Source organism: Phyllostomus discolor, chromosome 1, assembly GCF_004126475.2.
Source record: "Phyllostomus discolor isolate MPI-MPIP mPhyDis1 chromosome 1, mPhyDis1.pri.v3, whole genome shotgun sequence".
Taxonomy (NCBI): domain Eukaryota; kingdom Metazoa; phylum Chordata; class Mammalia; order Chiroptera; family Phyllostomidae; genus Phyllostomus; species Phyllostomus discolor.
The window spans coordinates 845,617-869,633 of NC_040903.2; the positions used below are offsets into that span (position 1 = coordinate 845,617).

The 24,017-nt window shown below is 66.1% G+C and overlaps 2 protein-coding genes across 3 annotated transcripts; one reads left to right on the forward strand and one right to left on the reverse strand.

Moving 5' to 3' along the window:
* Positions 1–480: 480 nt before the first annotated feature.
* NELFA (negative elongation factor complex member A) lies at positions 481–10,556 on the reverse strand. 2 transcript variants are annotated; one of them, XM_036018037.1, is made up of 11 exons: positions 10,347–10,556; positions 6,035–6,206; positions 5,303–5,464; positions 4,694–4,783; positions 3,126–3,256; positions 2,957–3,026; positions 2,721–2,812; positions 2,216–2,327; positions 1,273–1,556; positions 1,003–1,102; positions 481–896 (listed from the first exon to the last, which is right to left on the reverse strand). In XM_036018037.1, the coding sequence occupies exons 1-11, from the start codon at positions 10,554–10,556 to the stop codon at positions 712–714; spliced, it is 1,608 nt and encodes a 535-aa protein (XP_035873930.1). In that variant the 3' UTR covers positions 481–711. The 2 variants fall into 2 exon arrangements, with proteins under 2 accessions (XP_035873930.1, XP_028359608.1); XM_028503807.2 differs by having other exon boundaries at positions 712–896; positions 2,721–2,809.
* Positions 10,557–21,280: 10,724 nt separating this feature from the next.
* On the forward strand, positions 21,281–23,047 carry C1H4orf48 (chromosome 1 C4orf48 homolog). The gene is made up of 4 exons (XM_028503867.2): positions 21,281–21,413; positions 21,568–21,725; positions 21,900–21,988; positions 22,932–23,047. Exons 2-4 carry the CDS (start codon positions 21,593–21,595, stop codon positions 22,995–22,997), a joined length of 288 nt encoding a protein of 95 aa, XP_028359668.1. The 5' UTR covers positions 21,281–21,413; positions 21,568–21,592; the 3' UTR covers positions 22,998–23,047.
* Positions 23,048–24,017: the final 970 nt, after the last annotated feature.

Here is a 24,017-nt window from a genome sequence, read left to right on the forward strand (position 1 = left end):
CTGCAGTGCCGGCCTTGCCCCAGGCACCGAGAGCCGCCCGGCACCGCCGACGCCGTGCGCGGGGAGGGCCCCCACCCGCGACAGCCGCTCTGCCTGTGACCCCTGGGGAGTGAGCCGAGGGCCGGACACAGTGAGTGCAGTTCTGGTTTTGGAAAACCGTCTTTTTAATTTTAAAAATAGGTTGGTTCCAAGTCCCCATGGAAGGCGAGGTGGTCAGGAGGGGGTGCCACCGCCCCGCCTCGCCCCCGAGGACGGGCTGGCCCTCTGCGGCGGGGGCCTGGGCGCCGGCGCTCGCGGCCGTCCAGAAGGCAAACGGCAACGCGCGGCGGGGAGTGGGGCTGAGCCCCGGGCGGCGCCCCCACGCCGTTCTCCGCCCGCCGGGCGTGTTTGGTCCCCTCGGCCTCGGGGGCGGGGGAGCCCCTCCCCACGGCCAGTGGAATTTAAGAAAAATAAAAAAGGTAAAAGTCCAACAGGCAGAACTGTCACTAAAATTCGGAAGTTTAACTTTTTGGTTAACTTTAACATTCAAAAATGTAATATTGAATCCAAAAAAGCGTCTCAGATCACACAAAAAGTAACCCATGTTAAAATCTAAAAACCAGTCCAGGACACCCCCGAGGACGGAACCTGAAACGTGAGCCAGCCCCGGGGGGCGCCCCGGGTCCCCGCCCCCAGAGCCCGCGCCCGGCCCGCGGCGGCGGGTGGCGGCCCCTAGGACACGTTGGCCATGGGCTTGTACTTCTTGAAGCGTGTCCACTGGCCCGTGGCGTAGTTCATCTCGAACACGGTGTCCACCAGCATGGTGGTGCTGCCCTGGCCGTCCGCCTTGGGCAGGTCCTCCGTGTGCTCGCTGAGCTTGATCTGGATCACGTCGCCCTGCTCCTGGCACGGGTTCTCTGCGGAGCGGCGGGCTCTGGGCGGGGGCCGTGGCCACGCCACCCGGCCCCCCGCCCCGCCGGGCCCCAGCCCCTCACCCTGCCCCGGCCAGCCCTGTGCACCCACCTCGGGAGCCCGCCATGAAGCCCAGGATGAGGGCCTTCTCGGGCCGCGTGACCTTGTTGGCCGTCTTGAACATCTCCTGTGCGGCAAACATCTGCTCTCTCTGCGGGTGCGGGCCGGGGTGAGGGCCGGGCTGCTGGCTGCCCCCCGCCTGGCCGGAGGCCCCCCTCTTGCAAGGCCCAGGCCGGGACCCCTGGGAACCCGGGCTGCAGGGGCAGAGGGGCGAGGCCACAGCGCCTGCCCGGTGCCTGCGGCCTCCCGGGGCACACCTACCGTGAGCGACAGGTTCTTCTTGGGCTGCGGCTGGGCGGGGGGCTGGGCCTGTGGGGCCACCATGGCCACTGGCGGAGCCTGGGCAGCAGGGGCGGCGGTGGGGGGTGTGGTGGGCGTCAGGGGCGAGGCGGGCGCAGCCGGCGCAGGTGTGGGCGTGGCCGGGCTCAGGCCGCTGTTGTACATGGGTGCGCGCTGCTTGAACTGAGCCGGCAGGGCAGGGGCTGGCGTGCTGGGCTCGTCGGGGGGCCGGCTGGCCTGCAGGCTGGCTTCCCGGGAAGGCGGGGCTGGAAGCACAGCAGGGCTGGCTCGACGGGCAGGACCGGGACGTCCCTCCCCACGGGGCTCTGTGCCAGGCCCCACCTCGCCTCGCCCCAGCCTGACACCAGCCGTGTCCAGCCCAAGCACCACCAGCTTTCGCAGCCGCTGGTCCCGAGACCTCAGCTCCTTGAGGCTCTGGGCCCTCAGTAGGCCCCCCGCCCAGAGCCGGGGCCCCGCAGATCCCCACCCGGGAGCCCCAGGTCTCTGGCCTTTCCAGGTGGGCAGACGCGATGTCCAGGGTCTGCCCACCTTGGGGCCCAACTCCTGGCAGAACAACCTGAGCCCCACCAAGTGGGAACCGCAGGACCTGCTGGCCCAGTCCACGCCAGTCCTGACACCTCCTCCCCGGATTCCAGGGCCGAGAAGGGGGGACTCGTGGGCCCCAAGGTGCCGTCACCTTGGGCCCCCTTCCCACACCAAAGCTGGAGTCAGTGCTACGGAGCTGGACACAGGGCCGCTGCCCACTGCTCCGGGAAAGGCGGAGCCGGGAAAACCGGGCTTCTCAGCCCATGCCCCCAGCGAGCACCGGCAGGGCTGGAGGACCACATGGGACCCTCCCCGACACCTGAGGGAGCAGCGGGTGGGGGCCCCTCAGGAAGGAAGGCTGGCCATGCTCCCCGCTCACCTGCCGGGGTCTCGGAGCTGGGGACGTAGGACGAGGCTGGGACCACGCTGGGGGTGGCGGGCAGGTAGCTCGTGGAGGGCAGCGCGGGCTCGCTGCTCAGGGCCCCGAGTTTCTGGAGGGTGGTGCAGGGGGAGGCCTGGGTCCCGGTGCCGCCCCCCACCACGGGGGCCGAGCGGGCAGCCCTGCGGACACGGGCCTCTGCGCCCCCTCCCTAGGGCTGCTCCTGGCCACGAGGCCCCCGCCTGACCCCCTCCCTGGGCCTGCCCGAGCAGAGCACGGCTCCTGTCTGGTCCAGGGGCTGCACGCCGGGCTCTTCCCATCGAGAGCACCCCGAGGAGACGGCCCCAGCTGCTGCCAGTGGGCGTCAGGGCCACGCCCGGCTGCCCCTCGTGTCCGTGCATGTGCACGCATGCTACACGCACGCACACGCGCGTTCTCTGCACCGCCTTCTGGCGGCTGAGCACCGGGAGCCGAGGGAGGCGCCGTGGGCGCACCGAGGCCCTACCTGCGTGGACACCAGGCCGGCCGCGTAGTCGGGCGTGGCGTTCTCCATGACCGTCTCCTCCTTGGCTGGCTTCTCCACCACCTCCGTATCTGCTGGCAGAGCCTGGTCAGCGCCCCTGGCCGCCCCCGCCGGGCGGCCTCAGCACGCCCGTCCCAACAGGCTGCCCGGGCCCGCCCTCCCCCGCCCCGGTGCCGGGCGCACCGCCCCGCAGACCCTGCCGGGAGCCCAGCACCCACCCAGCGTCTTCCTCCTCCTCTTCGCCTCTCGGCCGGCACCGACCATGTCCAGCTCAGAGATGTCCAGCAGCTGCCGAGACAGACAGACAGAAGCCCGCCCGTCACTACAGCACGAGGCCCACCGAGCTGGGGGGGCCCTGCCCACGGAGGGCCAAGGGGCCTCGCCCACCTTCACGCCCCTCTCCTTGCGCAGCGGCGTCCTGGAGGGCGGGACGGGGGTCCGGTTCCCTGCGGGGCTGAAGACGCTGGGCGCGGCCGGGCTCCGGAAGGGCGCCTGCTTCGGGATGCCCTTGAGCGGGGCTGCGGTGGGACGGCGCCCGTCAGTGGCCACGGCCAGCAGAGACGGCCGGCCTCCCGCCACGTGCGTCCTCGCTCCGCTCCCGGGCGGAGGCCCCTCTGCGGGAAGAGGTGTGCCCCCTCCCCCGCTGGCCGAGCCCCGACCCCACAGACTGGCCGCACCTCCTGGAGGGGACGCCCCGGGTCCCCTGCCCCCGTCCTCGGGGAGTGAGGGCCGGCCCACCCAGAACAAGGCCTTGGCAAGCGAAGACATCACCGTCAACCTGGACGTTTTCCCCAAAAACACTGAACAAGAACACAGCCCAGCAGCCTCCCGCCCCGGTGCCTGCGGCGCGGCCGACGGGGCCGGGGACAGACCCACTGCCACTCCTGCCCCCGGGGCACTGACACTTCCTGCGAGTCCTCGGCCACCAGGGCGACAGCCTGCCTTGCAGGGACAGGGCCTGGGACCACCCCTCCCATAGGGACGGGTCAGCTGGCGCCCAGACACCAGGTCCCAGCCCACAGGTCCAGAACTGGGGGCCCACGGGTGGCAGACAGCAGGTGACCGGAGCGGGCCCACCCACAGAGCACAGCCTGAGGCCTCCCCTGGGCTCCCGCGTCCCGCTGGTCTGTGGCTCTCAGGTGCCCCGTCTTCCCGGCTGGGTGCTGGGCCCTGGCCGCTGAGCTGTGTGTGTGTGTGTGTGTGTGTGTGTGTGCGCGCGCACGAGTGAGAGAACAGGGCGGGGGGGCGGGGCATGGCGACAGGAAGCAGGAGTACAGCCGTCCCCCCGTCTGGGCTCTTGCCCGGGCCATCTGGAGGGAAGCTGCAGGGCTCCCCGTTTTCTCAACTGTTTGGGCCGTGCGCTCGGGGCTCTGTGCTCCTGCCCCAAGGGAGGAGCAGGCCTAGGAGGACGAGGCGGGACCACTGGCTCCCAGGCCCCACCCTCCGCTCCCGCCAGCATGGAGTGGCCGCAGAGGGCAGCAGCAGGAGGGCAGGGCGCAGCCCCGCCAGGAGGGAGCAGCACCGCAGGCTCGTCGGCCTCAGAGGCGGTCAGACCCTGCACTCGCCACGTGTGACCAGAAAGACACGTCCCAGCCCCCGCCCCGCCCTCGCTGCACACGCTGGGACCTGTAGGAACCCCGAGACAGAAGACGACGCCGTGCCACCTGGCCCTCGGACTCCGCGCTTGCCGCGAGTTCTGGGGTGAACCACCGACCAAGAGCTGAGGTGCCACCGCGCCCCCCTCAGCCCCTGGGGGCCGCGCGCTCTGCCGGCGGCGGCCCTGCTCCCCGGCGCCTCTGGAGGCCCCCCGCTCGGCCCCCAGGGAAAAGCCGCTCCTCGTCCAGGCCCGACCCGCGGGGCAGACAGGTGCAGGGAGCTCCGGGCCCCACGCCGGCCCGGCAGTCGAGAAGCCCTGCGGCTCCGGGGGCGCTGCGGGGAGGGGCACGCGGCCTTACTTGTGGTGTCCATCTTGCGGAGCAGCCCCCGGCCCTTGGCGTGGAAGGGCACGCCCGCGCTCCTCTTCAGCTGCTGGGCGGTCTCGGTGGCTGCAAGGAGAAGGCGGTGCGGGTCAGCGCACCCCAAAAGGGCTCCCCGCCCCTGCTGCCGGTGAGTCCGGCCCCCGCCGCCTGCTCCGGGGAGCCGGAGCCGCTCTGGTCCCGGGACCCGCGGGGTTCGCGCAGTTCCCGTGGAAACAGGCCGCTCTCCCGTCACTAACGCCCGCCCCGCAGCCGCACACGGCGGGCTCGCTGCAGTCTGGCCGCGGGGGTCTCCCCCTGCCTCCCTGGCGGCCCCCCCACGCTCGGGCCGACGCCGCGGTCCGAGGGGACGCTGGGCAGCGGCCAGGTCGGTACACGTTCAGTTTTACAGCAGAGCTCACGGACACTTGAGCCAGAGAACTCCGGAGTTTGTTACATAGACTTTTAGAACACAGTTCCGCATGGCAGCAGCACAAAAGCCAAACCCCAAAACTGTGTGTAGGGCCTTCACTGTCCTCGACGGACAGCTCGGGCCCCACGAAAGCGGACGCGGCCCGAGGCCGGAGGCCGGAGCCCGGCCGCACTCACACTTCTGCAGCAGCTCGGCCCGCAGCGTGGCGCTCTTGGGCTTCCTCTTGAGCTGGAAGTGCTTCACGGGCGGGGTCAGGGGGCCGGCCAGGGTGGTCAGGGCGCTCTTGTTCAGGTAGCGGCACTCCAGCGGCAGCATGGCGGACGCCTCGCACTCGGTCACTGTCCGTTCGGGAAGCGGCGCGCGGTCAGGAGGCGCGTCCCCCTCCCCCGGCGCGCGCGGCGGGGACCCACGGCCCGGCTCCCGGCGGCCAGCACCGGCGACGCGGCCTCCGCAGCTGGGGGGCTGCTGGCCCCCAGCCCCCCAGCCGGGCGCGGCCGGGGAGGAGCCGCGCGCTGCGCCTGCGCAGGCGCCCTCGGCCGTCTGCGAGTGCGTCCCAGGTGGGTTTCGGTTCCCGCCCGAAGGCCCGGACTGCCGGAGCTGTCTGCGCGTGCGCGGTGGTCCGGGCCTCGGAGCCGCGCTGGACAGGCCGGAGGGGGGTGGGGGGGCTGCTCGGGGAGAGTGCGCAGGAACAGGAAAGATGCGTGGAAAGTTTCAGAAAAACACGCGCAGGGGTGGGGGCGCACGGGCGCGCTGCGGTTCTAAAACCCTTCTTCCACAATGCCCTAAAATCGGCTCGTCCCCAGCGCGACACCCCGAAAGCCAGATTCTTTTTAGAAAAGACGATTTCTCTTCGGAAGCCATTCCCGCCCCCCCCCCCCCCCCCCCCCCGCACACACGCTCACACGTACCCTTTTCTCTAAGTTCTCCTAAAATATCTTGAACGTTGGGATTCTGCTCCTCGAGGTCAAGGTTAAGTGAGCCCGTGTCTGGAAAGGACTTGAGGATGTCGGCGACCATGAGCACCCAGGGGTCCGAGTCCAGGGTGGCCAGCTGGATGATCTCGGTCAGGGCACCCTTCATCTGCCCGGAGGGAGAGAGAGACGCGTCCTGGGGGGGCCCACCCTGCCCCGCCCAGGGGCCACTGGCCCCTCCTCCCAGGGGTGCTGCCGCCCCGCCGGGAAGCGCGGAAAGGAGCCCCGCAGCGGGCGCAGCCGAGCGCCTTTGTTTTCATTTATTTATTTAATTTACTTACTAATTTTTTAGGAAGAAAGTAGCAACTCCCAACTTTTAAAAAAGATTTATTTATTTACTTATTTGACAGGGGGAGGGGAGGGGGAGAGAGAGAGAAACACCAGTGTGTGGTTGCTGCTCATGTGGCCCCCACCAGGGACCTGGCCTGCAACCCAGGCATGTGCCCTGACTGGGAACCAAACCTGCGATGCTTTGGTTCGCAGCCTGCGCTCAATCCACTGAGCTATTTGTTTTTCAAGACGGCAGCTGTTTGCCCTGGCCGGTGTGGCTCAGTGGATGAGCAGAAAATGCTCTGCGGAGGGAAGGCAGCTGGTCACCCAAGACCACAAGCCGTCTGACTGCACTTAGAAGGAAACTTCTAGAACAGCCAAGTCCACAGGCCCAGGAAGTTGCCCAGGACCAGGAGGTGTGGGGGAGCCTGCTAATTGGTGCAGGGCTTATTTTTGAGTTGATGAAGATGTTCTACAATTGACGAGGAGGATGTTAAGTGGGTGAAGCATACGGCACTTGAGTTACATTTCAACTGAGCTATGAAAGCTCATTCATGATTAGAATAACTCTTAAAAAACCTAGAAGTACAAGAGAACCTCCCTGACCACGCACAAGGTATCTACCAGGGAACAGAAAACAGCAGGGAACCAAACACTGAAAGTTCTCCCCGTGTGATCAGAAACCAGAGGACACACGGGGGGGGGGCGGGGGGGGGCGGGGGCGGGGGGGTGTGTGTGCAAAAGAGAAACAGTGACAGAGAGCACACAGAAAAGTAAAGATTCTGCAGCAAAATAGTTACAATTAGTAACACTTCAGCACAGATGCTATTCACAAACTCATCCAAAAAGAAAATAAAAAGTTGCCTGGTGTGGCTCAGTGGACTGAGCACCGGCCTGTGAACTAAAGGGTCACCAGTTCGATTCCCAGTCAGGGCACATGCCCAGGTTGCGGGCCAGGTCCCCAGTAGGGGGCATGTGAGAGGCATCCACACATTGATGTTTCTCTCCTTTCTCCCCCCCCTAAAAATAAATACGTGAAATATTTTTGAAAAGGAAAGAAAATAAAATTCTAATGTGTCTGTAACAGCACGAGCCAAGTGAAGTACCCAGACGCCTGCCTGGGAGAAGGCGGGGGGGGGGGGCGGCCTGCCTGGGAGAAGGCGGGGGGGGGGGGGGGGGCTCTGCGGAGAAGACCGGGCAACTTTGTAACACACGTCGGAGAAGATCTAAGTGGAGAGAGGTGCCCGTATCCGCGACGTACAGGACTCAATACTGAAGTGATTTCTCCCCAGAGTGAAGTATAAATTCAGCTCGGCCTGAAGGAGCACCCCTGGCTGCATGTGGGTGCGTGGGTAAGCAGGGCTGAGGGCCGGGGGCTCCTTCTGGAGGAGGTGGGGGACGTGCCGCTCAGCGGCCTGCACTGGGGCACGGGGTGGCAGCGCCAGGACCCAGCGGGCTCCCGGCGCCTGATCTGTCCCTGGACAGCAGGGTGGAGCCCAGACAGGTCCCCTGGCCCCGGTGACAGTGCAGATCAGCGGTCCCCTCGGGAGCATGGAGGCAGTCGCCTCAGTAAATGAACGGTGCCAGGCTGCCGAGACATCTGTACGGGCAGGACCAGACCCCAGCTCCGCACCGTCAGCCACTCACTCCAGGTGGGCGCCAGGGTGCGAGGCCCCCCAACCCCGAAGCAGCCGAGCTGCAGGGCGCCTGTAACACATGCAACCGAGACAGCACAGCCCCAGCCTCGATGCTTAAACACTCCCTACAAAGCAGCGGCGACGGCGGCGGCGACGGCAACAACCAGAATCAAAAGATCCCAACAGCCGATTCAACAACCAGAAACAAAAGATCCAAACAGACAATTCAACAACAACCAGAATCAAAAGATCCCAACAGCCGATTCAACAACCAGAAACAAAAGATCCAAACAGACAATTCAACAACAACAACAACCAGAATCAAAAGATCCGAACAGCCGATTCAACAACAACAACAACAACCAGGAACAAAAGATCCAAACAGCCAATTCAACAACAACCAGAAGCAAAAGATCCCAACTGCCGATTCAACAACCAGAAACAAAAGATCCAAACAGACAATTCAACAACAACAACAACCAGAATCAAAAGATCCGAACAGCCGATTCAACAACAACAACAACAACCAGGAACAAAAGATCCAAACAGCCAATTCAACAACAACCAGAAGCAAAAGATCCGAACAGCCAATTCAACAACAACCAGGAACAAAAGATCCCAACAGCCAATTCAACAACAACAACAACCAGGAACAAAAGATCCAAACAGACAATTGAACAACCAGAATCAAAAGATCCCAACAGCCGATTCAACAACCAGAAACAAAAGATCCAAACAGCCAATTCAACAACAACAACAACCAGGAACAAAAGATCCAAACAGACAATTGAACAACCAGAATCAAAAGATCCCAACAGCCGATTCAACAACCAGAAACAAAAGATCCAAACAGACAATTCAACAACAACAACAACCAGGAACAAAAGATCCGAACAGCCAATTCAACAACAACAACAACAACCAGGAACAAAAGATCCGAACAGACAATTCAACAACAACCAGAAACAAAAGATCCAAACAGCCGATTCAACAACAACCAGAAACAAAAGATCCGAACAGCCGATTCAACAACCAGAAACAAAAGATCCGAACAGACAATTCACAAAAAAAGAACCTCCAACAGAGAACGAACACACGAAGGGAGGCCGGGATGAATGGGAAGCAGGCACCTGGCGCCTGCAGTTAATGAATCTTCAACTCCTCCACCCCGCCCCCCAACTTCTGTAACTGCGTGTGGAGAGAGTGCGAGGGAGACGCCGCGGTGAGCATTTCAAAACACAGCCACACACCCGGTCGTTCCGCGGCGCGCCGAAACCAACAGACCGGTGCAGATCGGCCACACCCCAGTGAGAAACGGGGCGGGTCCTCTGGAAAACAAACAGAACCCGCTGAACGCCGACCCGCGAGCTTGGGGGAGGAGCCTAATCGGATAAACCACCTGGAAAACAACCTGGCGCAAAGCCATCAGCCCCCTGCCACCGCCGCAGACGGCCGAACCGAGAGCCGCGCTGCGGGCCACAGCGGGACTCCCAGCAGCAGCGGCCGGCCCGCCCGGGTGTCCGCCCGCGAGGACGTCGCGGCGTGCTCGGGGGCGGGCACGACCGTCCAGGCGTCGGCCACGGGAAGGCCGAGCACCCACGCCGCACGCACGCGCGATATGCTCACACACGCACGCCCACGATGCGCACAGTGCTCAGGGCACGACACCACCGGGACCCGCTGTGCAGCGGAGGGCCGCCTGCGCCGCCGACAAGATCACACCGAAGGGCGCGCTGGGGGGAGGGGGAAGGGGGGGGGAGGCCGGGACCCGCAGGCTGAGCGGCCGCCTTCCGGCGAGCGGGTCCCGGGGCCTCGCTGGCGCCGCTGCGGACGTCACACTCCACAACACAAACAGCCGTGAGCGACGACTCCGTGGTCGCGGTCGCAGCGTAGCTGGGGACGCTCCACCGACAGTGGCCCCAACACTCTGACGAACGACCGTTCACTTCGCCCGAAAACAGCAGAACGCACCGCCGGGGACACACACCGACGCCCCCACCCCACGAGCAGGACGCGGGCGTGCGGAGGGGGCCGGCGGGGCGCGGGGCCTGCCCCTGCGCCGGTGCGCGGCGCGGCCGCTGGGAAGTCCCGCGGAGCCTGGGGCCCCGCACGGCCCGGCCCGGCCCGCTCCCCACGCCGGACCCGGGCGAACCTCGGCTCGCCCCAGCGAGCCCGGTGCGAGCAGGTGCCCGCGTCTACGCTCGCCGCCTGGAGCCCCACCCCCACAGCTGACGGGCGCCGCCCCCCTCCCGAGAAGGGGGCCCGAGGGGCTGCGGGGGGCTCCGGGTCTCGGCCCGGTTACGGGAGGCCGGCCCCGCGCCGCGCGCCGCCGCCCGCCTTACCTCGTCCACCGTGCGGCGCGGGAGGTGCAGCGTCCCGAGCAGCAGCTTGAGCTTCACGGCCGACGAGAGGCCGTGGAAGCAGAGGCGGATGTTGTCGATGACCGCGGGCGTGAGCAGGGACGCGATGCTGGGCGGCGCCCAGAGCTCGTCCGTGGCGCCCAGCTTGTTGTGCAGCCACAGGCCCGTGTCGCTCTCCCGCATGGACGCCATCTTGAGGGGGGAAAAGCCGAGCGCCGCCGCCGAGCCGGCATCTTATGAAGACACCTACGCGCCCGCCGCGAGGACCCCCAACATGGCGGCGCCCGCTTGGGCGTCAGCAGGGACGTTGCGGCGGGGCGGGGCTTAGGCTAGAAGCCGTAACGTAACATGGCGGCGGCCACGGCCAGCTCTAGGGACGCTGCGGCGCGTGACGTCAGGAGGGGGCCGTGGAGCCGTTCGGCTTGAGCGCGCGGCGGCGGGCGTAGGTCTCGGCGCGGTCCGGACGCCGGCGGTGGCGCCGCCACTGGGGAGCGTTTCAAGGTCAGAAGGGCCCTAAGAGGCACGTGCGTCCACGAGAGCCAGGGACGGCCCCGTTTTCTCCCCTTCCTTGGTGACCGGACACGACTGAGCGGCGGCCGTTCCTAGGTGGCGGCGGCCTCCAGGGGGCGCGCTAGCCCCCGCGTCCGGCCTCTGTACGCCCGCCTCCCGCCTGGACCGCGCTCCGCCCCTCCCCCGCTGCCGCCCGTGCCGCGGGACTGGGAGCGAGCCCCAGCCCGAGCTCGGGGCCCGGGGTTTGGAGGCCGCCCCCTCTGGGCCCGCGTGCGTGAATAAAAGTCCCCTTCGCAAACTCCGAGGCCGTCTGAGTCGTCTTTCCTGCAACATTTTGGTTCCCTGACCGGGGAGCGACTCACGCGAGCAGGCTGTTGCCTCCGGTGAAGGCGGCCGTGGGGCGGCCGGTGGGGCCGGGCGGCGAAAAGGAGGCGCGCGCCCCGGTGATTTCGGGTCCTGGACGTCCCGGGCTCGGCCCCCGGACCGCTCTTTGACCCGGGCTGGCGGGGTGCGGACTGGTGGGATCTGGGAAGGCGCCTACCCGGTAAGTGCCCCGAGGACCGGGGCTCGGGACGAGGCCCACCTTTGCGGTGGGAGGAGAGACTGACCAGCTCTCAGGCCGGAAGGCCCAGGTAGGGCTCCCCCGCTCGGGGCGGGGCGGTGGGGGGCAGCCTGATAAACTCTGCGTGTGTGCGTGGATGACTGTGTCTGTTGCTCCACGGGCGGAAGCCTGCGGAGCGTGAGTGAGTCCTAACCTGCGGTTCCTCGGTTCGTCCTACAGCATAACGGCTGGGAGTTGAACCCGAATTCTGCCCGGGCAGCCTCAGCCAACGCGGACCCAAGTCCCTCCCGAGAGGAGAGGCCAGACGGGCGACCCGAGAGGCCCTTCCCTTGTCTGCCAGCGCCGATCGGGAGGATTCGTCATGGGGGGCGGGGGTTCTTCCGCAGTGCTGGGCTGCACGTTACAGAATTGTGATCCGTTCAGGGGCCAGGACCCGAGCATGGATGCGGGTCAGTTAGAGACTTTTCCTTCATCCCAGTGAACACCTTTTGGGGGTAGGCCGAACCCCTGAAGGTTCCCTGAATCCAGGCACCGTCCAGGCGGTCCATCTCGTAGCCACAGGCAGGCCAGGTCACCCCGACCAGCCTGTTCACGTCGGCCGCTGGCAGGAGTTAGCGCAGGACACGCAGGGTGGCTGCAGCGCTGCGTGCAGTCACGGCGTCTGGCGTCGCGGGGGCGCCCAGGAAAGGCGGCCGGCCACACTGCACCCGAGGCTCTCGAAGCACGACCCCAGCCCGAGTGCTCGTGACCCAGGCACGCTGACCTCCTGTTCTCAAGGGGGACCCGGAGGGGGAGGTCCCCGTGACTGTTCCACCCCCGTGCGCTCTCGGAGCCCGGGAACCCTCTCCAGCCTTAGATGCCCCGCCTCCTTCTGTGCCTCCTTCATACCCGGGTGCTCCCCCAGCCTCTCCGGTCGCCACTCGATTGCGCGGCCCTCGGGGGCTGCAACTGCTGCTCAGGGAGACTCAGACTCCGCCGCACGTGGGCCCGGACGGCACGGAGCAACCCAGTCAAACCATGGTTTCTTACCAGCCATTTACCACCAGTGACCTCCTTCATTGGAAACATCGTGCTCCCTCCTATTCCGAAAAACCGCAGGCTCCGGTCGACCTTATGGAGTCCATCATGCAGCCCCACCGCCCAACTTGGTGTGATTGCCGGCAGCTCCTACTCCCCCTGTTCGACACGGAGGAGTGCCGACACGCCCTACAAGAGGCGCACTGTCACCTGGAGGCGGCTGCCCCTGTGGGGACCCTGGACCCTGCCCAGTGGGCCCGGCTGGCAGCCCCTGAGACCCAGCCAGGGTGAGACCACAACACAGAGGAGGGACGAGCGGCCCCAGCCCGTTACTGCAATGCATCACTCCGTGGAATCCGGGCCGGGGCACGGAGACCCCCCAACACGTAACAGGTGACAAGTGTCACTCAAAGGCCGGTTGAGTGTCCAGGCGATTTCCTTGAGCGACTGTGTGAAGCCGACCGAATCGACACTCCTTCTGACCCGGAGAGCCCCGACAGCCAGCGGCTGGTCAGCACGGCCTTCGTGTCACAGGCGGCCTCGGACATCCGAGAGAAACTCCAGACGCTTGAGGGTTTTGCCGGAGTGAGCATTAGCCAGTCGAGGTTGCCAACAAGGTCTACAACAAGTGGGAGGAAGCAGCCGAGAGGGGGGCACGGAAGAAGATGGAGAAGAAAGCGGCCCTTCTGGCCACGGCCCTCGGACGCCCTCCACCAAACAAGAAAGGCAGCGAGGGAAGGGAGGGCGCAGGAGGGCACCGGGGCTCAGAGCAGACCGGTGTGCTTGCCGTGAGGGGGAGCACCCTGGGAAAAGGAGTGCCCGGGCCGGACAAAAAGGCCCCCCGAGCAGGAAGTTGGGGCGGGCAGCTCCCTCCGTCCTCCACCCGGCCGGGCTGGACTCGGACTGAGGGGGGCCGGGCTCTCTGGATCTAGGCCCCACGAGCCCATGGTCCAGATAAAAGCAGGGGCCACAGCCCGGTGGACACCGGCACAGAACACTCCGTTGTGACGACTCCAGCAGCCCCCACCCCCCGTCAGGGCGAGAGAGCACCACTGTCAGGGCCCCTGGAAGCCCGACACCGCAGCCGCCCGAGGGAATCAGAAGGCAGACCAGGCTGCGGAGGCGGCGGCACTCGGGGTGGACGGGGCAGAAATACCTGCTCCCCTGCTGGGCCCCTCCCCCCGGACACCCAGGCCAGCCCAGGGGACCGTGCTCCTGCAGGAGCAGAGTGGGCGCACCGGGCCGGGTGTCAGAGACCCCTGGAGGGGAGAGGAGGCTGCCGGACGGAGAGATAACGCATACCGTAGGGGCAAGCCAGCAGTCCAGGGAGGCGGTGCCGTGCCCCCGCCCGCGTGGGCGAGGCCTCCCTGGAGAACCTGCTGAAGAGGTGGCACGGGGCATGGCATGTGCTCGGACCAACGCCGCCGGGCACCGGGGATGTGACCAGGATACAGCACGCGGGTGGACGACCCTTTGAAGACCTGCAAACACACTTTACTGAAGTCAGGGCTGGCCGAGGGTTTAAATACCTCCTGGTGATCGTGTGCACCGTCTCTGGATGGGCTGGGGCATCCCCCCCAAGATGGAGAAAAGCCAGGAAGTCACCCGAGCCCTCCTGAGGGAGGTCATCCCCAGGTACGGACTGCCTCTGACCACTGGGAGGAATAGCGGGCCGGTCTTCGTCGCACAAATTGTCTGAGAAACAGCCAAACCTCTGAACGTCGCGTGGAAGCTGCACACCGCCTGCCGACCCCAGAGCTCTGGGGAGGTGGAGCGGATGAACTGGACTCTTAAACCTCAGCTAAATTTCACCAGGAAACCGACTGCCCTGGACGGCCTTGCTGCCACTAGCTTTGCCTAGGGTCAGAAACGCCCTAACTCCTCAGGACATACTCCTTATGAACTAGTTTTGGGGAGACCTCCCCCAGTTCTCAGCATACGAAAGGGGGGGACTCCGGTTGCAAGGTGAGCTGGGACAAAGTATCTCCAGAAGCCGGGGAAATATTGGGAAAAATAAACAAGGCCAGTTTGGGCCAGGGACCCCACCCCGAGGGGGCCAGTGCACTCCTTCAAACCGGGAACTTGGGTCTGGGTAAAGGATTGGAGAGAGGAACCACTCCAACCCGTGTGGACCGGGCCACACTTGGTGTCACTAACCACCCGACTGCCCTTAAAGTTGCAGGAGTCACCCCTCGGATCCCCCACAGCCGGGCCAAAGCAGCAGCAGACCCCGAGGACTGAGGACTAGGCCTGCCCCTAGAACACCCACGCTGAGGCTCCGGAGGACGCCAGCCAGTGGAGAAGAGACCAAGGAATGGACCGTTGTTCCGCGGGCACCTGACTGAACTCGGCACCTTCGCAGGAGCATTGACAATTGGACTAGTGACTGTGGCCCCCGAGGAATGGAATCCCGCGGAGCGGGTCGCCCTAGGAACAGTTGATCTGTGTTTGGTCTCTGCACTTGGGTTTATTGCATGCTTCGCTTGACAAACCCTGTCCCAGCCCCAGCCTGCAAGTGTAGTACCCCCGGGCGCAGGATTATGCTCGGTGGTGGAGTGGTCTCTTACTATCTCCCAGGGTCAGCTCTCAGCTCCTCCACCGACATGCCATCGGGTTGCGTTGGGCCACAGCAGTCCTTCCGCACTTGGGGAGGGAGGGTGTGCCGGACTGGGGTGATGTCTGGGACCACAGGATACCAGGCCCGGAGGTGTCGGGCGTATGGGACCCCAGGCAAACAAGCGTGTTGGAATCACTGCCGCCATTTGAGTGGAGTGAGTCAGATGGAGTTTGAAGAGACTGGGAAAGAAGCTACAAGAGAAAGAGCAGACCGGCTGGCCCAGGAGGCAGTCACCGACCCAGGTATGAAGATGCTGGTATGAACCAGTGTCACCCCCAGTCAACTCAGTACAGAGAGAAGGGGAGAAAGAAACAGCCTCACACACGGTCACGTGTCGGGGTCCACGGCAGCGCAGTCCCTGGGAAAAGAGCGGCGTGGGAGGCAGCTCCGCACGCCAGGTCACGGCTGCGCGGAACCGAGGTCGGCTCGGGCGGGTCTGCCTTCGCGGGCCCGTGCCGGGGTGGACGCCCACAGCGGCTCCGGTCCCCGGAGCCCGGAACGTGGCACAGCCAGACACTCCGGCCCCGCACCCTGCTCGCGGCTTTCTGCAGACGGCGTGGTCCCCGGTGGGTCCGAGTCCTCGGTGTCTCGTCCTTGGGCTCAGTTCCGGGGCATCGGGAGGAATTCGACTCAGCCTCGGGCTTAACGGGGGAGACAGACCCTGGGGAGGGGGTGTGTGCGGCACTGAAGAGCCCCGGGGGGGGGGGGGGTGTTTAGACAGACGCACGGAACGCCTGTTGAGTCAGAACACAGATGGGCCAAGGGTCAGCGCTGGGGAGACCCGAAATCTGAGAGGCCAAGACCAGTCACCCGAAGACTAGAATAACAGGACGCCCCCCCACACCCGTTAGGTTGCAGCGTGAGGAGGTCCGAGTTTCTGCTTTGAATGTGGGTGTCTGAGTGTCCCCCCTGCTCTGTCCGTTGGAAAGACTCTTCTTCCCCAGGTGGAGTCCCTTCGAGCTGCAGGTGCAGACCCCGTCCGCGTGGGGGGGCCAACCCCGGCTGCTTGGACCGCCTGCCTTCACGCCGACACCGCGCTGCTGGACGCGGGGCCTGACACCCCACTGAAGTGGCCTTGGCTGTCCTAGGCCCTCTGCATGTCTGGTGTATTTTAGAACTGTTTGTCAGTTCCCAGAAAATCCGTGGGCACAGAAGTCGTGTACAGTGTGCCTTTGATCTTTTCTTAAGGTCCGTGGGGTCTGTAGGGATGCCCCTCTTCCATTTCCCCTTTTAACAGCCACAGTAGTTTGTTTACAACTGAACTTTCTTTTTAGAGATTTTATTTGTTATTTTTAGAGGGGGGAGGGAGGGAGAGAGGGAGCGAAACATCAGTGCGTGGCTGCCTCTGGAGCGCCCCCCACTGGGGCCCCGACCGGGAAGGAATCGGACACCCGCGGCCCCGCGCGCCGCAGCCGGCCCACGGAGCCACACCAGCCGCGGCTGCACGCTCTCTATCCGCGCGACGACCAGTTCACACACCGGAACTCGTGTCAGAAGCGTGAATCACAACACGGACACGACACACGACTCTTCCGCCGTGTGCGTGATGCGCCCCACCCCTAGCGCGCGCACCGCTGGGGCAAGCACCCGCCTTCCGTTTCTGACGTTAGCGACGTGCGTCCTCTCTCCGTTCTCCGGATCGTGGTGTGACCGACACGCAGCCGTGCGTTCGCCTCTGAACGACCAGCGAGTGCACCGCCTTCACGAGAACGTCGGCACCCGGAAACCGCGGCTAAACCGCAGTGCGGGGGCCGCCGTGGGGCGCCCCCAATGCCCTCTCCGCGCCCCCCCGCGTCTCCTCCGGCCTCGGAGCGCCCCCTCGTTCCCAGCCGGGGCCGTCCTTGAGGCTGGCGTTCTGTTCACGGTCGAGGTGAACAGGGTGACGCCCCAAACAGGGTGACGCCCCGAACAGGGTGACGACCCCAGCAGGGTGACGACCCCGTGTTTGCGTGGAGCGCCCTCTCCCCGCGCACCTGGTGCGCTGGCTGGAGACCCATTGGTTGTATTGACCTTTGCAAAGAGTCAGTTTTCGGTCTCATCGATTTTTCTCTATTGATCTCCTCTTTTCAGCTGTATTAACTTCTGCTCTAATTTTTATTGTTTTTCTTCTGCCTACTTTGAGTTTAGTTTGTTCTTGTTTTTCTCTTGGTCTGAGTAGAAGAAGCTTAGATTATTGATTACAGATCTTTCCTAATAGAAGCATTAAACGCTGCAAACCCCACCCAAACATGGCGTCTGCCGTGTTGCACGGATTCTGATGATTCATTTCCATGTAGTTCAAAACATTTTACAATTTCTCTTGAGGTTTCTTCTCTCAGCCCCGTGCTATTTAATGTGTTGTTTAACCTCCAGGTATTTCGGGATTCCCCGGCTGCCTTCCTGTTGCTGAACCCTGCGTGGATTCCACTCTGCTCTGGGAATGGCGTTCCGATTGTGTTCAGTGTGTTACGGCTGCTTTACGGCCTGGAGTGGGGTCTGTCTTGGTGGAGGTTTGGTGGGAGCGTGGGAAGAATGCGTCATCTGCTGCCGGTGGAGGAAGTGGTCTGCAGGTGCCGGTTCCGTGGGGTTGGCTGGCTGGGCTGTTGAGTTGGACCACGTCCTCACTGACCTCCTGCCTGCGGGGTCTGTCCGTCCTGACGGAGGAGTGTGGGCGTCCCCGACAGCGACAGTGGGGTCTTCTCTTTCCGTTATTCCTGCCTTGAAATCCGTCTCACCCGACTGCAGCACAGCGGTGCCAGTCTTGTGCCGCGAGTGTCTGCACACCGCGCCTCTTGCCTGCTCTGCGGCCGACGTGGCCGTGTTGCACGAGGGCACGGAGCCGCACACGCGGCAGCGTGTAGTTGTGCCGGTTTCGGGTTTTTTCCAGGGTGATGGCAGTTTCTGTCTACTAACTGACATTCTGCCCGTTAGCACTGAATAAAAATCATCGGCGTGTCTGTGTCCTCCATTGGTGTCTTTCGGTTACCCTTTGTAACTTTGTCGCACGTGCTAATTTAAGAGTCGCTCACTCCGCTCACTCTGGGCAGGCCGCTGCAGCCGCTCCGCTCCGAGTGGTTTGTTGCCGTCTGCCGTGTCTTCCTCGTGAGACATCCGCAGCCCGGGGCACAGGCAGGAGCAGAGCCTTGCAGGCGCAGGCGCCAGGCCGTGCTGTGTGGTGGTCCTCCGGGTGCCCCCCTGGAGCCCAGCCCGCCCCAGGAGGGTGTCCAGTCTCAGGACTTTGAGGAGGAGGCTGGGCGGGGCTGGCGCACCCCGACTTGGAGAGACGGAGCTCTGGGCCCCGTGGTGTGTCCCCCACACGCTGCCGCAGTGCTGGTTGGCACCTGTGTCTGCAGACTGCCCGCGCTGGGAGGAGCGGCAGGAGCCCTCGGGGCGCCCGGGCCCGACCAGGCATCCCCTCAGGAAGTGTGGCCTCGGACGTGGGGCTGCACCGGCCTAAAGACTGCTCTGAGCTCGCCCAGTGACACTCAAAGGCCCAGGCAACGCAGCTGCATTCTGGAAGGAAGCTCGGAAACACAGAGAGGAGTGGACATCTCCAGGGTGCTGTAGGCTCCCCAGCACCTGACACCCAGCGAAGGCTGTCGTCAGTGCACAGAAGCGGGAAATCCGACCCCCGGCCGGGGCCCTTCGGCTGGGCCCGGACCCCTTCTCTGCCCGCCGGCCCGCCCAGCCCCGTCTGCCAGGCCCGATGGCGGCCAAACTCTGCCTCTGCCCCGGAGCCCAGCCCCAGGCCCCCACACTCGAGGCCATCTTTGCTGCCGCCACCCTCCCATCCTGTGTCCATGGGTGTCACCCACAGGCTCTCCCTCCCCACCTCAGGCCGCCTTCCGGGAAGGTGAGGGCAGGGTGAGGAAGGGCTAGGCAGGAGGGGCTGCGGGTGCGGAGCCTCTGGGAGGAGGAGGGGGTCGCTGAGATGGTCCGGGCAGAGCCCAGGCAAGGCGGCCCGTGGGCCTCTTCCAGGCTCAGGTGCCCCAGACCCACCTCGGCCCCTGTGTGGTGGCCCTGGGGGGGCTGTGGAGGGTTCACTGCCCCGAGCTTCCTGGTGTCCCTAATGCCCACACTCCCCCCTCCAGGCCCCCCAGCTCTGGGCCTGGGCCTCCCCAGGTCTGCAGCCTCGACACACCGTCTGTGACCCAGTCCCCTCGGCGGCCCCTCTCTGTGCCCCGCCCCCTGGGCTGGCACCGCCCCATCTGCTCACCTGGTCCCTGCTGTCCTGTGTCCACACATCTGTCATCTGTTCGGCAGACCCTGAGTCCCCTCCAGGGCCTGGCCTCTGAGGGACGCCACCCAGACCAGGGTGCTCCCCCAGACAGAGGGCAGGCCCCCCAGGAGACGCAGGGGCACGCTCCCCAGCTGCAGCCACACCCAGCGTCCCCAGAGCTGCCAGCCGCCCAGGGCACAGCGGCCCCCGGAACTCCGGGCACAGGGAAGAGTCGGCGTGTTTGGTGAGGGCCGTGGCCCCGAGGTGGGAGCTGTGGACACGACCCAAGTGCCCAGCTACGGGCGGGTGGACAAGCAAACGAGTCTGTCCGCGCAGTGGACGGCACGCAGCCTTCACAAGGAGGGGTTCTGCCGTGGGCGCCACGCGGGGGGCCTGCAGGGCACTGGCAGGTGAGGTCGGCTGGGCAGAGATGCACACGGGTGACCCCGCTCACCAGACGCTTGGAGGGTCAGGTCTGCAGAGACGGGGCCGGCGGGGGTTTATCGGGGACGGAGCGTCAGTGTGGGGAAGCGGGAGAGCCCGCAGGTGACGGTGGGGACAGCTGCCCACGCTGCGTGTGCACTGCATGGCACATTTTAAGTGCATGTGTGTATGTGGCAGTTTTAAAAATGAGCTACAAGAAAAAGTCCTGGTTGTCTTATGGCCTGGGCAGGGGCGGGCAGGAGGAGCCCAGCGAGGGCAGAGGGAGGGGGCAGTGGCCTGGGGCTGGGGCTGTGGTGGGGCCGCCAGAGCCCCTGCCTGGATGGCCAGGCCCGAGGCCGTGGACAGAGCGGCTGAGCTCTGTCTCTCGGGGAGGAGGGGGCACAGACGGAGGCTGGAGTCGGGTCAGCTCCGCACTCCTGACTCTGAGCAGCCTGCTTCCCAGGCAGGGACATGTGTGCAGGGGGCCCGGAGCTGCTGCCTGGTCTCACGGCCGCGGCCACCAAGTACCGGGCGCAGCCGAGGGGCGGCCCAAGTGCAGGACACAGGGAGGGGACACAAGGGGTGCAGGGCAAAGGGCTGCCCAGCAGCGCCCGCCCGCACAGGGCCAGGCTGGGGCGGGGAGTGGGCCTAGGGGGCAAGGCGGCAGCAAGACCTTGTCCCCAGAACCCGGGACGGGGTTCTCTGCCCCGTGAGCGCCCCACGGGCAGGAGCAGAGTGGATGCCACGAGCCGGGCCCTTGCCTTGGGTCAGAGAACACACGTGCGTCCCCATTCCCTGCCTGGGCGACAACCGACTGGAGGCCCGCGGGTGTCGGCGGTGGCCGGGAGCTGTCCCACCTGGCGCAGCAGGACGGGGGCGGGGGCGGGGGGGGCGCCTTCCCTGGGCTCGCGGCTTCTGCGCCCTTGGTGGGCTGTGCAGAGGCCGGTGGGCGCCAAGGGGCTCCCCAGTTCTCAGAGCCACCTGTCTCCCCGGAAACGGACCTGAGGCACGCGCGCATCGGGTGCCCGCGGAGGCCACAAGCGGCTCTCAACACCCGTGCGCGTTCACAGGGCAGAAAAGGGCGCAGAGAGGCCTGGCGACCGCTCTGAGGTCACACAGTGGGGGGAACCGCGAGGGTGCGGGGAGCGGCGGGAGGAGAGTAGCAAATACGCGTGGGAAAGGTGGGCGGAAGGGGTCGGGGGTGAGGCCGGACGCAAGGAGGGCCGGAGAAGGTGGACTCGCCCTGCCCACCGGCCTGGGTCGCACCTGGACCGGGCCTCCCAGGGTAATCAAGCCAACCGGACGCACCTGCCCGGGGTGGGGAGCAGAGGCGCACCTTTGCGTGCACAGTCCCCGACCCTTTGCGTGCGCCGAGCTCCCACCTCGGGATCCGCCCCAGGGACGCCCCAGCTCCCGCAACGCTGCAGCCGCGGCTCCCCGAGTCCTCAGCTTGGCCCTCTCCGGCAACGGCTCTGAAGGTTCCACCCAGACGCCGCCTCCTCCAGGCTGCCCTCCTTCATCCCGCGGGCCGGACGGTGCTCGGGACAGGGGTTGGGCACGAGGGTCCCTTTAAACCGCGGTTCGCGCAGTCTCTGAGTTTCCATGACGACGACGTCGGAAGGGAACCGCTCAGGGTCCAGGGGGGGCGCATGCGCGGTGCGCGCGGAACGCGGAGAGTCTTCCCGAGCCGCCGGCGCTGCTTTCGCGGGTCTCTGAGCCGCGGTAAGGGCGGGGTTGGGGTCGCGATGGGGCGGCGCTGGGCCGTGGGGGCGCGGTGGGGTGTACGGGCAGGGGTTAGGGGTTAGTGTTCACGGGGTGGTGGGTCGCGGGGTGGGGGTGGAGGGCGGGCGCGCCTACCCACCAGCGCTCGCTGCAGGGCGGCCGGCTCCCTCCACTTGGCCATGGCCCCGCCGTCGCTGTGCAGACCCCCGAGGCCGTGGCTGCCGCTGCTGCTGCTGCTGCTGCTGAACGTGACGCTGCTGGGAGCCCCGGCCCGCGCTGAGCCCGCCACCGGGAGCTCCATCCCTGCGCAGAGTAGGTGCCGCGCGAGGTCCCCGCCCCGCCCCGCGCCACCCGGCGTGCGGGAGGCCGCGCCTCGCCTTTGTTCCCTGGCAGTCCCGGCGCCCCGGCCGCCCCACCAGTGGAGGGTGGGGGGTGGAGGATGGGGGCGGGGCTGGGGCGCCCCCGCGCTGACCCGAGTTCCTGCAGGCCGCCCGTGCGTGGACTGTCACGCGTTCGAGTTTATGCAGCGCGCCCTGCAGGATCTGAGGAAGACGGCGTACAGCCTGGACACGCGGGTGAGGGGCCGGCAGGGACCGCGGGTCTGCGTCCCCCAGTCTCCCCGCCCTGCTGCTGGCGCAGCGCCCTCTTCCGGCCCCGATTACCCCGGGCATTCTGGACGCTGGTCTCACCTGGGCGGGAGCACCTCCTCAGGCGCCCAGCACACGGGCTGCAGCCCCAGTGTAGGGGGGTGCGGGCTGTCCAGCAGCCCCCCGAAGGCCTCACTGGGCACTTTTCCCTGGCTCCCCCCCAAAGCCAGACCCTAAAGGAGAATACCCGTCCCGGTCCAGCTTCCCCACGGGGCAGAGAGGAAACGCTGCCCGGGGAGGGGGGGTCCCTTGTGGCGGGAGTGCCGGGCACGGTAGGAGGGCTCGGGCAGGGCATAGGCTGCCTCAGGGCACCAGGGGGCAACCCCCGAGTATGGAGTGAACAGTAAGCCCCCCAAAGCCCTCACTGTGCCTCAGCCAGAGAGTCTCTTTTTTTTATTGATTTTGCGGGAGAAAGAGAGAGATCGATTTGTTGTTCCAGTTACGGATGCACCCGCTGGTTGGTTCCTGTGTGTGCTCTGACCGGGGACCAAACCGGCAACCTTGGTGCATCAGGAAGATGCTCAAACCCACGGAGCCACCCGGCCGGGGCTCAGCTGAAGAGTCTTTACTGCTTCTGGGTGGGGAGAGTTCCCACAGGCAGGAGGGAGGGGCGGCCCCAGCCTGGCCCCCTTTTCTGGCCAGGTCTGGGGCGCCCAGATGCAGGCTGCAGTGCCCCAAGGTCTGAGGGCCGAGTTTGGGTCCAGCGCTGGGCCGAGGGGAGCAGCCCTGCCCACCCTTGGTGACGGGGGCCTTAGAGGGTGGGGAGGGGCTGGAAGGGTTGGAGAAGCCAGAACAGTAATCCAGGTGGGGGGACTAGGGCGCCCAGGGTGTCTGGGCAGGACCGGTGCCCTGAGTGACCCTGTTCTTGCAGACGGAGGCCCTCCTGCTGCAGGCCGAGCGCCGCGCCCTGTGTGCCTGCTGGCCCGCCGGCCGCTGAGGACCCCTGCCCGCCGGCACTGTCCCTGTCAATAAAGACCCAGCTCAGCACGACTGTGTCCTCTCCCTCCTCTGGCCACCAGGCCCGCCCGCGGCGTCCCCAGGGTCCCCGGCGTGGCCCCTCCCCAGGCCTTGATGTCCCCAGCTGTTCGTGAGGGCGAGGCCCTCTGGGCGCCTGTGCAGGGGCCCCCCCCCCCAACCCGAGCGCAGGTGCCGAGTGCAGACTCGCGGCCCCACTCGCGGGCCGGGGCCTGGCCCCGTGGGCGCTGCACTGCGGCCGGTGCGCCTCCCGGGCCCCTGCTCCCCTGCCTGCCCACCCGCCTGCCGTGTCTCCAGGGCGGGGAGCCCAGCAGGTGACGTGGTCCCCACAGCAACTGCCCAGCGCCGAGCCCCTCTGCACTGCAGTGGGGTCGGCTTTCTTCGGGGGCCCGGCCGGTGGACCCCCACCCCGTGGAGCCGGCTGTGGCGGAGGGGCCCCAGTTGCGGGGGGAGGGAGGGCTCCTCCCCGGAGGAGGGCTGGGACCTTCCCCACAGCCTGCACTCGCCTGCTGGGCCCTTCTGTGGCCGAGGCATGCTCCGTGTCTACTCGGGTGCCTTCCAGGCCCCTCGGGACTTGCCCTGCCGTCCCCACCCCAACTGGCTGCCCAGCCCCTCAGCTGCTCTGTCCCCAGTGCTTCTGTGGCTGGACGCGCCAGACAGCTAGGAGTCGGCACCTGTGTGCAGGAAGCAGGGCCCTACCATGTGCAGTCCAGGCGGGGGGTCCAGCCAGGTGGCCGTGACCTGTGTACACCACAGCAGGCCAGGGCAGGCCCAGCGTGGTGGCCCTGAGGGAGCTCGCACACTGTGGTGGCAGGGCCCGGACACTCCTGCCCTGGGGCCCCGGAGAGGGGCCAAGGGGCGCTCACGCCTGACCCTCGGTCCCAGCCGGTCCCAGCCGTTCCTGGTGCAAGGGACGCCCGCCCCGCAGCCGTGCGGTGGGCTGGGCCGTGGGGCTCAGCAAACGCTGACACAGGCCCGGGGG

What these genes read in the sequence shown, in the direction of transcription:
- C1H4orf48 (XM_028503867.2), top strand. Translation starts at nt 21,593, where the DNA reads ATGGCCCCGCCGTCGCTGTGCAGACCCCCGAGGCCGTGGCTGCCGCTG. An exon ending in GAGCTCCATCCCTGCGCAGA is followed by an intron (nt 21,726 to 21,899) that starts GTAGGTGCCGCG and finishes GAGTTCCTGCAG; the next exon opens with GCCGCCCGTGCGTGGACTGT. An exon ending in CGTACAGCCTGGACACGCGG is followed by an intron (nt 21,989 to 22,931) that starts GTGAGGGGCCGG and finishes CTGTTCTTGCAG; the next exon opens with ACGGAGGCCCTCCTGCTGCA.
- NELFA (XM_036018037.1), bottom strand. Translation starts at nt 10,556, where the DNA reads ATGGCGTCCATGCGGGAGAGCGACACGGGCCTGTGGCTGCACAACAAG. An exon ending in GAGGAGGAGGAAGACGCTGG is followed by an intron (nt 2,813 to 2,956) that starts GTGGGTGCTGGG and finishes AGGCTCTGCCAG; the next exon opens with CAGATACGGAGGTGGTGGAG. An exon ending in CAGCTCCGAGACCCCGGCAG is followed by an intron (nt 1,557 to 2,215) that starts GTGAGCGGGGAG and finishes CTGTGCTTCCAG; the next exon opens with CCCCGCCTTCCCGGGAAGCC.